A 16,444-nucleotide genomic window follows, 5' to 3' on the forward strand; every position below is an offset into this window, starting at 1 on the left:
AAACTTTGGAGGAAACACGTGTATAAGGCATAATTGCACGAAAATCCCGGGTGACAGGCAAGAAACGTGCACAAGAGGTCATAGACCTATGCATTGAAATTTCACTTTTCATTCTAACATATGTAATTAATTGGGGAAAAGGGTACAAACTTCGAGCGTAGGAAAAATTACAAATTGTTAAGAAACAGCTGACTGATTGGACAGTATATAACAGTCGTATAGGCGGTACATCAAATGCAATCATAGTTCAGCTTGAGTGGGATGGTCATTGTGTTGGGAATTAAAAAAGAGTTTGATATAATCAGTGTAGGTTCATACAGAGGGCTAAGGGACGGCGATCTTAGGCCAGGCAGGCACATTCAGGTTACAGTGTAGGTGTGCCGCAGTGGTTTAGAGTAGTTGTGAAATTCAGAGTGGGGTTGTCGGGACAAGAGGGAACAGACAGGGTCCATTGGTGTTTATGTATGTATGGTACTGTTCCATTCATCAAGGGTGTTCAGTCCCTGGTTCACCGAATTGCAGGTAGTTATCCACTTACACTCTCTGCGATTTAGGAGGCTTTGGAGATTACCGCCTCTTAAGGGTAGAGTAGACTGTTCAATCACTTGCCAAATCATATTGAGTTCTGTATGGTTATTCTCAACATAGTGTGTGACAAGGGGCGCTGTCAAGGTTTTGCAATGGATATGGCTCTTATGTTGTATGATACTTTGCTTGATCATTTGGGTGGTCTGTCCAATGTAAATGAGGTCGCAGGGGCACCTGATTGCGTAGATCACATTTTGTGACCTACAGTTGGTGAATGCTTTCAGGGGATAAGTTTTGCTGTTATGTCGGAAGTCTTTATTGTTTTGCGTCAGATCACACACAATGCAAGATTGGCATCGGTAATGTCCCACTACTGGTGGGAGTCCCCAGGCAGTGGTTAAGGAGTCAGGGTTACTTGGTCTGATTGGCCATGTGATAGCATGTACCAGATAGGTGGACAGGACATCTACAACTTTTTGGGCGACGTTTGGCATCCACCCAATTCCAAATATTTCCTTTATAGTCTAAGTTTATTTATAGCACTGTGATTCCATCGGAAGATTGGACTTACCAGTAAGAAATGTTAGAGTCCAGGGTGTTTTGTTTTGCTTCTGAGATCTGAGCTTTGCTTTCATCAACTCCAACCACTTTCTGAAAGTATGGTGCCAGGCCTCTAGTGCTCTGTCCGGAGCCGCAGCCGACATCAGCTACAAGATGAAAGGGGGGCTGTCTCTGAAGATGGAAAAAAGAACATTCCATGAAGTTTCTTTCCATTTTATTTGCCCTTCGACCTTAATGAAAGAGCTGTGAAAGTTCTACGTACACTATATACTTCCTAGGTTAGGACTGATTCACATGCTGCATTTTGTTGTAGTATGTAAAGTAGTACTACTCATGTGCTATCAAGATGCAAATCACAACCTTATGGCCTGAGACCTGCGCTTCCACCTCTGTCGTCTTATCTGGGTGGACATCTCCACTACGGAACTCGATAGCTCCCTACACGCAGGCTGTAATTTGGCAATAATAGTTGAGGGACCCTGGTGGTAAGGGTACGCAAAATGTGAAATAAGTGTTACTAAATGAGAAGGATTAGGAAAGTTAAAGGAGGGGTTTGGGAGGGACATTCTATTACTAATGTGGGGCCTGTGGAGTCTGTTATGGGAAGGAAAGGTGCTGTGGTTTGCAAGTTGGGAGTCCCAGGAAGTGCTGCACACTTATCATTTTATTGAAAAACTCAAATGAATTGGACTGCACCACAGGCAAATGTGCCTTTTGTCTTAGACTTCTCTTGATTTCCCTCATCTGCCCTTTACAACTCATCCTCAGCTCACCTTTTCCTTGAGGTATTTGTACACTATTTCAGGGAGGTCCGGCGAGGGTGCAAACATGTACTTGCGGTAGAGTTGAGCATGTTCTTCACTCTTGTGGGAGTGGATGCTTGGGTTGGAAATTGCCTGCTCCTGAAAAGGTTCAAATAAATAGTCATATTTCGATGCTTTACCCGCTAAAACAAACACTTTATTATCTCAATTTCAAAATTGCTTAGTAAGTTTTGCAACAAATTTTCTAATTTTGTTCTCGACTAAAGAGTATTCGAATTCCATTGGTTCCTGCATTGTACAGGATGCATCATAAACGTAATCGAAATACAAGCTAAGGGTCATTCATGGTTATAGTAGCTGTTTAAACTGTATAAACCACTGGACAGTGGGAGAGGTTCTCTACGAAGGTGGTTCCTCCATCCTGATCCATTGATTTAAAGGAGAGCTGCATGAGTTCACACAGAGGAGTGGCATTGATGGGCACTATCATATTTGAACTATCACTACTGAGCAGTGCCTAATTTGTAAAAGAATTAGTCCTGGTGTCCAAAGCTTTATTCAGAAGAATGTGGCCAGTGAATTTAAATGTCAGGCATCCAATACCAAGGCTGCATAGTATTGAATCCACATCATTTCCCTTTAATCCACTACAAGACACTCCCTACCCCTTTTTCTCACTCCTGTAGATTCCTACTTACTCCCCTTCATGACAGTTTTATATGTCTTTCTCTTCCTTCATCATTCTGCTTCGTTTGCTTTTCACTCTCATGTTCTCGGTAAATGTCTGATGCAGAAGAATAAGTGTCGGTCCACAGAAATGGGGCCCCCATTGGCAACCACCGCTCCAATTAAGCACTGCCACTAAGGGATGCAAAACCGGCTGTTCGATCAATAATTAATGATTGTATCTATTTTTTTTGGAACAACATTTGTAAAGTTTACATTAATGCTCTTTCCCCGCGATTCCTACTCGTAATTGGCAAAATGCCAAAAATGGGAAAACAGTTGAATTTAGTAGACCTGGATTTGTGTCTTTTTTTATCTATTGTATCTTCGTAACTTATATGAAATATACCAGGCGGCAAATGGAACCCTGTACCTGCTGTTTGTGTATTGGGGTGTGAATGGCCCCTCTCATTCCTGTGCCCCGGTGCCACTGCACCTGCTGCACTGTTGGTAGCTATGCCCATGTTACTACCCATATGCCTTTGCTAGCGATGTTAATTAGTTGACCGTGTAACTACGAATCTATACTGAGTAATTACACTAATTATGTCGCTATATAACTATTTCCGTTAACTGTAGCATCTGGTTAGGTTCATTTGTTGCCTAGAGTCCCAAAAATCTTTACGATGTACACGAGGAAAAGCCTTGTGAAATGAGTGCTCGGAAAAAAACATAATTTTATTGCAGGTGGAGAACAGTGGCTTTCCAAACAAAAGAAAAGGATCCATCAGAGAGGGAGCAAGACGGAGGAGCCAGGGACCGAGATTCATTAAGGACGTAATAGGGTGGTTTGATGCCAAGCTGTGACTTATGGCAGCGAGTGTTCTATAAATACCTGTTAAGTAGTCATGGTTGCAACTTCTGACCCACGTTTTTATTAGGAACACACCCTATTGATGTTTGCCGTACTTTTGCACCCATGTTATCAGTTCTTTGCAATGTTACAAACAGCTCCCGGGTTGCGCATCTACTCAGAAATACGCGTTTAGTTTTGCTTATTGTATATTTTTAAGATCAATTATTTGTTACGGATCTGCAAACCTCGCTCATGTCGTTAGGCAATTGTCTGCACTCAAAAAAAGTTTAATAAATAACATCCATCGTGAATGTCACCTGTGACCTGTCAGACTGCGTTCTATTGCATGCAAGTAGTCAGGCTGCGTTCTATTGCATGCAAGTAGTCAGGCTGCGTTCTATTGCATGCAAGTAGTCAGGCTGCGTTCTATTGCATGCAAGTAGTCAGACTGCGTTCTATTGCATGCAAGTAGTCAGGCTGCGTTCTATTGCATGCAAGTAGTCAGGCTGCGTTCTATTGCATGCAAGTAGTCAGACTGCGTTCTATTGCGTTCTATTGCATGCAAGTAGTCAGGCTGCGTTCTATTGCATGCAAGTAGTCAGGCTGCGTTCTATTGCATGCAAGTAGTCAGGCTGCGTTCTATTGCATGCAAGTAGTCAGGCTGCGTTCTATTGCATGCAAGTAGTCAGACTGCGTTCTATTGCGTTCTATTGCATGCAAGTAGTCAGACTGCGTTCTATTGCATGCAAGTAGTCAGGCTGCGTTCTATTGCATGCAAGTAGTCAGACTGCGTTCTATTGCATGCAAGTAAACAGCGTTTGATATCTGTATTACATCCAAATGATAGGGTGAGATAGCGTCAAGGCTGGTGTATAAGCATATGTTATTTGTATGTAATCTACAAGTCACACATTTCCACATGATTCCAGTGTGGGTTGCAACGGCCTCGACAAAAATGAGATCATGGCATATAGCAAGGGGGAGGTCTTTGGAATAACAGTTTCTGCCCACTGATCTTGGCACCAACCCTTAGCCAAGGACGGAGCGAAATCCCATGGAATTGAAAGTAAAAGGTATTTCTCACTTAAAATCCATGTGACGCTGCCACAATGGCTTCTTATTTACACCTCAAGATGGTATTCCAGACCATGCCTTGTCTCACCCCAGCACCTATTACGGTGGCCATTGAAAAAGACACTACAGTCAAACTTACATAAACTCTTCATATTGGATTCACAACTTTTCTTCTGGATAAGAAGTAGACCTTTCAGAACACCTTTGAAGCCACCCATATTAAGCATGTCATAGACGGTGGAAGGTGGAAAAATGAAAAATCCAACAAGTCACGAATTTGAAAAAAATGAAAAACATTGGGCCCTTTCATTATGCAGTTGCAGATGTGGCCTTTGCGTTTGCATTATCTGCCATTTGCCTGCCACCAAGGCATTCATTAATTTGACAAGCCTCCGAGATACTCCATAGGCTACAGATAGCACAGCTCAGACACAGAGAGCAGTAATTGCCTCTATCTGTTTCCGAACTGTTCTCTTTTCAAGTCAAAATAGATAAAGTGTTGGATACAAGCATGCGTTTTCTTTAGGAAAGGGGGGCCGCTCGGCCCCCACGCATGCATGGCTGGGCCCGGCCCCCCTCCCCCTCCTGATTGGTGGGTCCCACCATTGACCCGGAAGCGGTGTGAGTGCTTCCGGGTCAAGGGGCGGGACCAGGGGGGTTTAAGAGGCCTGGGTGCGCGGGAAGCACCCTCTTGTACCCGCGCTTCCCAGGCTCGCTCCTCACCCCGGTGTGGGGCCGATACATTTTTCTTCCTTTTTCTCCTGCTACAGGTAGTTGAGCAACATAGATGGCTCATTTGCAGTTCACCGGATATTCGCACGTCAGGAGGTGAGCAGAGTGAAGAGAACTCGACGGCACTCGGTGACGCGCGTGTACAACAGAAGCAGCTTCAATTCCTGGTGATGCTCAGAGGCGGCGAGGGTCCTCGGCTATCTGGAGGACAAAGAGGGGAACGATAGGCAAAGAAGCTGCCGAACCGGGCGGAGGAATGAAAACTCGTCAGTCGCTTAGTTAGGCGGGTTGTGCGCTCCAGAGAGACCGCACAAACTGGATGTGGCATGGTTAATAAGCTGGTTTACGCGGCATAATCTAATTGAAATACTTATGCTGGATGCTGGTCTGTGTGATGGGATATAAATGCGATGAATACATGTTATTGGCCTAATATATATAATATAACTCTATAACCGCACGTTAGCATAGCACTATTCACATTGTATTATTGTAGTAGGAAATGATTCGCTTAAGTGCTGCTTGAACCTATTGGTATGACCGGAGCCATATTGTTTCATTTCTCCATGTTAAGTACTGTTTCCCTGAAATCCCGTGATTAGGCTTTCTGCACGAAACCCCGATGGCAGACTTAGCTGTCTGCTCCACTCGATAGTTAGTAGCTCGGGGAACCCAAGGTCACACCTGCCCGTCTTGTGGGATGCACACATTCTAGTAGAGTCCGTTCCTGTACTCCCGAGCTACAGATAGACAGGGAGGCACCTTACTGACCTACCCCCGGAATAGCTTAGGCCCAGCTACTAGCAATCAATTGTGCCTTATATGGGTCTTTCTGCTGGCTCACTGACAAGTTGTATCTTTCCAAGTAAGGTGACATCGCTCTATGTGTGAAACGTATATATGCTTTGCCCTGTTTTTATGTATTCAGGCTCCTCTGCGCACCTCCGAGGGTCGTGTAGACTGAGGCTCCCCTGTCAGGGCCTGTATCTGCAGAATAAACGATTGAACCTTCTCCATTGCCGCCTGTCTTATTACTTATGTATATGGTATATGGACTATTGGTGAGTATAGTCCACTAGTCTAATATTTTGGTTCCTTCATGTGTGCTGCAAGTGAGTACCCACCTTTCGTTCTCATACAGTAAAATCAATGGACAGTTAGGGCCTGTGATCTGGAGTTAGGGCCTCTGATCTGCCCTGCAGTATGTGAGCGGATGACTGGAGCTAATGTCGGGGCTAAGGCACATTGTAGACTAAGCTGCCTCTTATCAACAAGGGTCCTTGTTCACTATGGAACAGGCGGGCATGTCCATGCATGTGTCGCTGATCGCATCGCTGTCTGAGGATTTAGAAATGTGTGAAGTTCTATTGTTTGGCAGCGTAAAGCATAATTTAAAGCATGTTTGGCCTATGTGTATTACACTAAGCGTAAAGGGTGATGTCCGAAAGAAATGGCTGTGCGCAATCTGCTCTCAGAAGACTAGCACCTCGGTAGGTTATCCGGTCGGGGCAAAAGCACTTTCAATGGGGTTTCTTTACAATTGAAACGCAAATGAAAGCCACACAAGATATATAAAAGCTTGGCGGTGTATGCAAGAACTGCGATTCTACGCGCAATGCCGCCCGGGTTAGGATCGCATTAGGGCATACAGCTGGCTGAAAGCAGATAATTAAGATGGAGGGTAATGCCACGTCGATAGGCCTCTCCTTTTCCATTGCTCATTTTGTCGAAGGCTTTGTAGGTAGCAATTTTCAACGCTGCTCAGACTGTCATGATTTAATGAAAGTGTACGGAAGCATTTATAATAGCAGGTGGTGAGAGTCGTTCGTGATACAGAAAATTAGATTAAGCTGGCTGTGCTGACATCTAGTGTGCCAATAACGTCACCGCACGCACAATACCGCAAGAATAGATAGTCATTGTAAGGCACATCTTTCATTAAGTGTTATGGTGTTAGTCCTTGGCATGGGTTTGGGATATTAACTCCTAACATTTAGAGATGAGTTGTGCAAAGTACTGTTTGTTCGGTTTAGGCAAAGATAAATGAAATGTTACATAATAGTGTCTCATTTCTCTAATGAACACTAATGGTAAACTTGGCTAGCCACAACACTGTCAATGCTTGAAACAAAACACAAACTTTTTGCTCAGCAGAGGATTATCCAGTTTCTTGTTTCATATTTGCTCCGCAGCAAAGTTTCTGTTCATACATTAGTGGATAATGATGATCAATATAGACTCACCATTGCAATCAGGTCAGACAAACAGCTACGTCTTCAATGTATTCTAAATTCACAGGAGCATGACACAGAGGCATCTTTAGCCTCATCCGGTGAGCTCTAGACATAGATGACAGGGTGAAGATGAAGGCTTTGTTACAACTACGAAGACTTCATTTTGCAAACAAAGATGGCTCAACTATGTCAGAATTTCCTGTTATAAGTCGAACAGACTTTAGTGACCCTTTCCAAATGAAATGGTATCTTGCTCAGGGGAAAAAGAATGAATAATGTGATCTGGTAAAGCAGTAGCACACCTGAGCAGCAGAGGATTAACCAGTTTCTGGTGTCATATTTGCTCCACAACAAAGTTTCCGTTCATACATTAGTGGGTAATGATGATAAATACAGACTCACCATTGCAATCAGGTCAGACAAACAGCTACGTCTTCAATGTATTCTAAATTCACGTGAGCATGACACAGAGGCATCTTAAGACTCATCCGGTGAGCTCTAGACATAGATGACAGGGTAAAAATGAAGGCTCTGTTACAACTACGAAGACTTAATTTTGCTAACAAAGATAGCTCAACTATGTCAGAATTTCCTGTTATAACTCGAAAAGTGACCATTTCCAAAAGAAATGGTATCGTGCTCAGGGGAAAAAGAATGAATAATATGATCTGGGAAAGCAGTGGTACAAAAGGGGGTGTGATGGACGGAGCATCTGAATTCATCAAACACTCACACCCAGTCAAAAGATCTGGGTTTAATCCATCACCGTTCTTTAGCCCACTCTGCCACCCCAGTTCAGACATGGCCATATGCAAATCAGTCTGACCCTGTGCCTCATGGGAACAGTCCAGCCTGAACTGCCAAGCCATGTCTTCCCTGGACCGGAAACAAGCTTCCGAGGACCGGTTTCTGACATTCCAGCCGTCTTCAGCCCGGCTTGCTTGAATCCAGTGGCAAAGTGAGCAAGGGACTCACGTCTGAGCATACCCTGCCACACGTATGGCAGCCAAAAGCGGTACAAAAGGAAGTGGTGATGGACGGATCATATGAATCAATCAAACACTCACACCCATTCAAAAGATCTGGGTTTAATCCATCACCGTTCTTTAGCCCACTCTGCCACCCCAGTTCAGACATGGCCATATGCAAATCAGTCTGACCCTGTTCCTCATGGGAACAGTCCAGCCTGAACTGCCAAGCCATGTCTTCCCTGGACCGGAAACAAGCTTCCGAGGACCGGTTTCTGGCATTCCAGCCGTCTTCAGCCCGGCTTGCTTGAATCTAGTGGCAAAGTGAGCAAGGGACTCACATCTGAGCATACCCTGCCACACTTATGGTGGCCAAAAGCAGAACAAAAGGGGGTGGTGATGGACGGAGCATCTGAATCAATCAAACACTCACACCCAGTCAAAAGATCTGGGTTTAATCCATCACCGTTCTTAAGCCCACTCTGCCACCCCAGTTCAGACATGGACATATGCAAATCAGTCTGACCCTGTGCCTCATGGGAACAGTCCAGCCTGAACTGCCAAGCCATGTCTTCCCTGGACCGTAAACAAGCTTCCGAGGACCGGTTTCTGGCATTCCAGCAGTCTTCAGCCCGGTTTGCTTGAATCCAGTGGCAAAGTGAGCATGGGACTCACGTCTGAGCATACCCTGCCACACTTATGGCGGCCAAAAGCGGTACAAAAGGAAGTGGTGATGGACGGAGCATATGAATCAATCAAACACTCACACCCAATTCAAAAGATCTGGGTTTAATCCATCACCATTCTTTAGCCCACTCTGCCACCCCAGTTCAGACATGGCCATATGCAAATCAGTCTGACCCTGTTCCTCATGGGAACAGTCCAGCCTGAACTGCCAAGCCATGTCTTCCCTGGACCGGAAACAAGCTTCCGAGGACCGGTTTATGGCATTCCAGCCGTCTTCAGCCCGGTTTGCTTGAATCCAGTGGCAAAGTGAGCAAGGGACTCACGTCTGAGCATACCCTGCCACACTTATGGCGGCCAAAAGCGGTACAAAAGGGGGTGGTGATGGACGGAGCATCTGAATCAATCAAAGACTCACACCCAGTCAAAAGATATGGGTTTAATCCATCACCGTTCTTTAGCCCACTCTGCCACCCCAGTTCAGACATGGCCATATGCAAATCAGTCTGACCCTGTGCCTCATGGGAACAGTCCAGCCTGAACTGCCAAGCCATGTCTTCCCTGGACCGGAAACAAGCTTCCGAGGACCGGTTTCTGGCATTCCAGCCGTCTTCAGCCCGGCTTGCTTGAATCCAGTGGCAAAGTGAGCAAGGGACTCACGTCTGAGCATAGCCTGTCACACTTATGGCGGCCACAAGCGGTACAAAAGGGGGTGGTGATGGACGGAGCATCTGAATCAATCAAACACTCACACCCAGTCAAAAGATCTGGGTTTAATCCATCACCGTTCTTTAGCCCACTCTGCCACCCCAGTTCAGACATGGCCATATGCAAATCAGTCTGACCCTATGCCTCATGAGAACAGTCCAGCCTGAACTGCCAAGCCATGTCTTCCCTGGACCGGAAACAAGCTTCTGAGGACCGGTTTCTGGCATTCCAGCCGTCTTCAGCCCGGCTTGCTTGAATCCAGTGGCAAAGTGAGCAAGGGACTCACGTCTGAGCATACCCTGCCACACTTATGGCTACAAAAGAGCAGTATTAAAAAATAAAAAGAAGCTTAAAATGGATAAGACGTAAACTTATTTAAAGTCTAGAGTTCCTTGGACCATTCATGCTCGTCCGTCAATCTTGCCTGAGCACACTCAGAAGGGCTGGTAAATCTTGATGGTATGCGAGTTCACAGTCGTGGTCAATGGCCTAGCTGTAGGTGTCCATCAATTTCCTACGTGACTGTTGGATGAATTTGCTGAACATAGCCATATCTTTCACTGTTTCCATTGTGAATAGGTGATGAATGGCCTCCTTTATTGATCTGATCCCGCATCTGAGTAAGATTGGCTTTAGGTAGAGGTTACGCTCAGAGGACAGCGCCGGGCAGCAAAATAAGATGTGTGCAAAGCTATCATGTTTGTATTTACAAAGCCGACACTCCGAATGCCTAGTCCAGGATGACCTCGAGGGGTAAAGTTCTTTAAGGGGGAGAGGATGTCGTCTGAGCGCTAAGATCCTATTTAACGCCTGTTTCCCGACCGCCTCGGTAAGGTGGAGTTTGGAATTCTGTACAGTATGTGGGAGTTTTGAAAGACTCGTTGAAGCCTCTTGTTTCCAAAGATTCCAGATCCGAGATGCGCGAGCAGAGGCAAACCTGTTTTTTTATCGCGCTTTTAATGGCGGCGTACTTAATAGACTCAGGGTCCCAGTTTTCCACTGCGAGGTTCAGGGTTTCTTTGGCGGCAGAGAGGCTGTTTGACCACGGGTTGTCTGGTTCCAGAAAAATACTTTTTATGGTAGATTTCAGGGTGTTCTCTAGTGCCACAGTGGCAAGGGAGGAGTATTAGCTCATTGAGGCCAGCTCTTCATATTTTTGTTGGGTCAGATCGAATTCGAGCCGCACTAAGGTGTTTCTGGTGCAAGCGGGTAGATGGAATAACTTTTTATATGCCGAGCAGTGGATTTTTTCTAGCACGCTGGGTAATTTTCCAGGGAAGGCCTGCTGTGCGTAGTTCAAAGATGGTATCAACTTCGCCCTTAGTACTCTTTGAATTGCTGTTGTTGTAGGGCTGTGTAAGGTAGCATGCAACTTGCCGAGGGCGTATGTAATGCTTTTCCCTTTTGTCCGTAGTTTGTCAAGGTGTACTCCTGGGCGCCCTGTCTCGCTAAGCCAGACTCCCAGATAATGATAGTGTTGTGTACAGTCCAAGGACAGCTTTCCTATCCTCCATTTTGTCAGTTTTTTTTCGGGTAAGGCCCAAAAATTATTATTTTTGATTTGGATGGACTTACGATCAGTTTGTTCTTGGCGTTGTAATTACCCAGGGACGTTAGTGCTTTTTGTAGGCCGATTTTGGTGTGGTCTAAGCGCACCAGGTCGTCGGCATATTGCAGTAGTTGGATCTTAGTGTGTCCGAGCCGAGGTGTGGCTAATGATGCTCCAGTCAGGGCTTTGCCCAGGTCTGCGGTGTATAAATTAAACAGCATTGGCGCCAAGACGCAACCTTGCTTCAATCCGCGGTTGGTGTAAATTTTCTCCGAGGCTGCCGTATTTGAAAGTTTGATTCTAACCCAGGTTCTTGTGTATAACGATTGAATGGCTTTTAGTAAAGGGGGGTCAATGTTCCAGCTTTCCAATTTCTGACAAAGGATGGAGCGGTCAACGCGATCAAAGACCGCCGTATAGTCAATGGAGCAAGCAAAAATCGGGAGGGTTTTTCGCGCCATAGCCTTCTGTGATAGAAATGAGAGAGCTATAATATCGTCCACTGATGAGGCTCCTGGTCTGAACCCTGTTTGGTAAAAGGGCAGCAGGTCCTCCTTGCTAACCCACTTTGTGAGTTCCATTAGTAGGGTGCTTGTATAGGCCTTACCCTCGATGTCGAGCAGGGCAATCATGCGATAATTTTGAGGGTTAGATTTCGGCCCTTTCTTGTAAATCGGGTGAAGTAGCGACCCTCTCCAAGAGTCAGGAACGTTCCCCAACAGTCGACATTCAGCATATAGCGTGAACAGATTGTCAGTCCAGAAGTCTGTGTCTTGCCGGAAGAGAAAACCTGGCAGACCATTAAGTCTGGGCGCTCCATTTGGTCTGATTTTTTTAAAGATTGTATTAACTGTCTTTTGATCCGGGAGAATCGGCTAATTCACAGTTTTTGTTGGATTGATAGAGTTGGTTAGTGGAGTCGCATTGTCCAGGTCTATATTTAGTAGAGATGAGCTGTCTTCCTCTTTGTACAAGGTTTTCACGTGAGCTGCCCAGGTATCAGAGTCAATTGAGTTCTCCCTCTAGATGCCTCCTTGATTTAAAGTGTTAAGGTATTGCCAGAACTCTTGTGATTTGCTGGGACTCAATAGACCGAAGATCTTTAGCCATTTCTCCTCGATATAGCCCCGTTTTGCGGCCCAAACTTTCTTCGAGTGTGATTTTGTGGTTTCATGGAGTTGACTTTTATCATGAGCTGAGCCAGTTTTCAGGGAGGCCCTTCGTTTACTTCTTACTTGTCTCGCACTTTCTTTAATTGCAGGGATGTGGCCAAAATTATACCTGGGAACTGCGTAGGTTTTAAGTGTTATTCCTCCTTGTAGATGTAGTACTAGGTTGTGGGCCAACTGATCCCATTCTTCTATCATGCCCCTTTTTGTTTCGTATAATGACTCATCAGCCCATTCTTTTTTCCATTCCTCGAACTTGTTAACAGGCACTGTGCCCCATTTAATCCTCCTCACCAGCGTAAACAGTTCAGCACCGTTTGGTGACCCTACGTGTTTTAACGTGTAGTGATTATCTGCTGTAGAGTTTAAATTGATTATTAATGCAGCATGGTCACTTTCCTTGCGTTGTTCAACTTTGTAGCCTATCATTAGCTTCTGAAGCTGACTGCTTACTAGAATATAATCAATAGTGGTGTGATTGTTATACGTGGGCGGGCATAGGGTACCTGGGTTGTCCCTTAAGAGTAGGGAGTGGGCTGATGACAGCTGATAAGAGAGCATAAGGGAATTGAAGGCCTCTGTGGCTGAAGAGTTGTTGCTTTTCGGATGACCTAACCCCAATGTTGTGAGTATTGAGGTCCTCGAGGATTATTGATTCCATGTGAGCGAACTGTAGGAGAAGAGTTTCTATGTGGCCTATTAGCTGGGAGAGTTTGTCCTTGGCTCCCGAACCATGCGGGTTATAGTAAACGTTAATTAGTAGTATTGTAAGTTGGCCCTTACTTGTTGAGAAGCCTTTCAGAATGCCTGCCATGTACATGTTTGATGATGTTTTTATTTCACTAAATTGTATTTTGCGAGAGAGCCTGATATATATTGAGATGCCTCCTGAAGGTCTGCCAAACATGTTCTCCTTGACGGCTAGATTATAGTACTCCGCGAATCTTCTTATTGGGACTGGTTTAATAGCCCACGTTTCTTGGATGCAAATTACGTCCACCCCTTCAAGAAACGGGGGTATGGCCGGATGTTGTAGTAGCTTTACGATCCCAGCTACGTTCCAGGACAAAATAATCGTGCTCTGACTACCGATTTTCTCAATTTTGTTTCTGGCTGATGGCTCCACTTGCCAATACGGGGAGAGATTCTTAGTTACAAAAGAGCTGGAGTCAGGAGTTGTGATTTAAGGCCCTCGGCACCCAAGACCAGTCTTCGCTAGAAGTGTTATGTATTGAGCAGCGCCGGGTACCTTTGCCCGGGTTTGTGGTGACTTTGATTAAACCATCACTTGTTAGTTTCGTGTTTGTGCCACTGTTGCTCCCGTGAAGAATGGACAGTGTTTTTGGAAGTGGCTGAGGTAGCTCCAGCCATGAGGTCTTCCTTTGTGTGTCCGGGGTCCGGGAGGCATTTAGTTGGTTCAAATGGCAATGTTTTAGGGGCATAGGGCGGCTCGTGATCTTTATGCCCCAATCTTCCAGTTGTTTCCTATTTCTTTTTAATGCACGAGCCATATCTGGGTTACAGAAAAGCAATTCTGTGGTTTCATTGCTGTCGCCTGGTCCTTGGGTAAGGAAGGAAATGATTTAGATGTCTGTTGATTTTATGGTTTCCAGACCTGGGATAATGGTGCAGAGTTTTAATATGTTGCCGCGATTGAGAATATCCCAATTGCCCTGAGAGACGTATTCCGGTTGGAGACATAATTTCAGGTCGTCCTGTGTGAAGGGGATCAAATTCTCATGTGTTATGGCTCCCTGCGAGTCTTGGTGAATTGAGTCATTTGAAAATTTCTGTGTCAAGGCTTCGGCGTTGCCCTTTGCGTGGTTTGTGGTGGCTGGCGTCAGCTGATCTGTCTTGTCCGGTTTTACTGGCGGGGGCAGTGTATCCCTCGTTCTGCAAGAAGCTTCGTTCACCGCTTTCGTCCGCGAGGGGCTCCCTGAGTGGGGTGCCTGGGATCCTAGCGAGATGTGCCTGCCATCCTAGGGTATTTGTTCGTGTTGATGGTTAGAGCACCCGCCGGCTTTTACCTCGCTTGTATCCACAGGTTAGGGCCATTGGCCTATGCACGCATCCATGTTGTCGCCAAGGGTTAATTCAAGGTTAGTTTTACCTGAGTTGGATGACCTGGTGGCTTTTTCATCTGGAATATGCGGTTTTAGAGGGATGTTGGCCTCAAAATCGTTGTTGCTGTGGGTCGCAAGCTCTTTGGTTTCCGGCAATAACCACTGCCTAATTGAGCCATTTTGGATGGAGTTGTTTTTTCTTTGTTTATTTAGCTTCTTTAGTTTTTTCTTATTTTTCCGGGAGAGATAGCCGGTGTCTAGGGATGTCACGGGCGGGGTGTTTTGAATTTCTTGTTCTTTAACTGTAGTACTGCACGCGTCTGTTGTTGTTTCCGACACCCTGGCTGGGTGCTCTTCTGCCGTCCTTGTCGTGTCTTGCTGGAGTTCTTTGCTGTTCGGTTGGGGGATCTGCGGAGTTCAATGCAAAATGGGGTCCTTGATGTTCAGTTGAGGAGGTGCAGTGTTCTGGTGCCTGCTGGTTTCTGTCTTTAGGTCTTCAATTAGTGTGGTCATTATCCCTGGGATCTTTTCCAAGTTGCGCAGCACAGGGCTGCATCCGAAGTCTTGCGGCTTGAGCGTGACTGTTGTATTTTCCTGAGCTCGTAGAATCAGCGAGTTCAAGTCTTCTAATTTGGAGTCTATGCCTGAGATCAGTCCAGCGACTGTGTGAAGAAGGCTTATCTGAACGTCCAGTTTGTCGGCGGGCATTATTGCAGCATTTACCATTGATGACAGAACATCATTAATTACCACTAGATGATGATCCAGTGTGGCCGGCTGCTGTTTCGTTACATTTTCCACCCCCTGTCCTTGTAGGCTGAGTTTTGCACTTGTGTTGTCAGGTGCAGGGCTGCCTAGGTTTGCGGAGTCGGTTGATGTTGCTACAAAAGGATCTGCGTATGCGTTAAGTGCTTGGGCACTGATTGCACTAGCCCCCCTAGTATTAATCTGCCCCGTTACCCAAGGATCTTCATTCTCTCTGTCGGTCAGAGCGCCCATTTGCGTGTCATTTAGCTTTTGGGTTGCTAATTCGGGAGGGCTATTTTTACAGGTGTTGTTGATCTCTAAATTTGGTGCCTTTGTTCCTTGAGCTATTGAGCCACCCGGCACCTTGATTATTTTTGGCAAAAGTGGAAGTGGAATGGCCGGGCTCCTAGGGGAGATAGTTCCTGATGGTATAATCAAGACAACTGTGATCGGGCTAGTTGTAGCGTTCACTTGACCTGTGCCATGGCACACGGAATTTGGCGTTGTATTGAGCAAGAAGTCTCTAATGTCTCTGTTCCTGGCAATGTTTGTTGATATTTTCCTGTTACTACTGGAAATTGAGCACTTGTTAAGCGTTGGCACCTGTGGAAAAGCATCCTGTCCTTGTTGGAGGTTGGGCGCCCGTAGCGGGATTGAGGGCAGATCTCCACCTCCACCTCCACGGACCCGTCCTTATGGCATGCCCCCATATTTGAGGCCCCTCTACCAGAAGGGTAGAGCATTCTTTCCTTTTGGTGTCTTGCTGACTTGTGAGGCGAGGATTCTCTTGCCGTTGTAGAAGGTTCGAGTTTCTTGTTCTCATCTTTGTAATTCGTCCTGGGCCTGGTTTCCGGGGGTGGTAGGAGCCGACCAATGCTTACAGCAACCCCCTCTTGCTCCCTAGCTCGCTGCTCTCTGTGCTTAGGCCCAGGCCGTTTTTTCTGGGCTCTGCCTGGTCCTTCCCAACCCAGGCCTTCTCTGATCTTGCTGGCCTGCCACCTGGCTCTCTCCTCACTGCCTCTGCCTCACCCCCCGCCTGGGCAGTTCAGCAACCGTGCGCCGACCCCAGTATGGCGATCGTGTCAGAGGCAGGAGCAGGATAGGGAAGGTAAGCTGGCTGAGGTGGAGGAGCCACGCGAGC

General features: G+C 46.1%; 1 protein-coding gene across 1 annotated transcript in view; it reads right to left on the bottom strand.

The window, feature by feature from the left end:
* LOC147731308 (putative methyltransferase DDB_G0268948) overlaps nt 1-11,545 on the bottom strand; it is a 131,117-nt gene extending 119,572 nt beyond the window's left edge. The window contains exons 1-3 of the mRNA XM_086954179.1: nt 11,351-11,545; nt 1,863-1,991; nt 1,100-1,260 (exon numbers count right to left, since the gene is read on the bottom strand). Coding sequence (XP_086810305.1) covers nt 1,100-1,260; nt 1,863-1,991; nt 11,351-11,545 — 485 coding nt within the window. The remainder of the gene's footprint in view (nt 1-1,099; nt 1,261-1,862; nt 1,992-11,350) is intronic.
* Between the last annotated feature and the right edge of the window lie 4,899 nt (nt 11,546-16,444).

Source organism: Lissotriton vulgaris, chromosome 2_1 (genome assembly GCF_964263255.1).
Source record: "Lissotriton vulgaris chromosome 2_1, aLisVul1.2, whole genome shotgun sequence".
Taxonomy (NCBI): Eukaryota; Metazoa; Chordata; class Amphibia; order Caudata; family Salamandridae; genus Lissotriton; species Lissotriton vulgaris.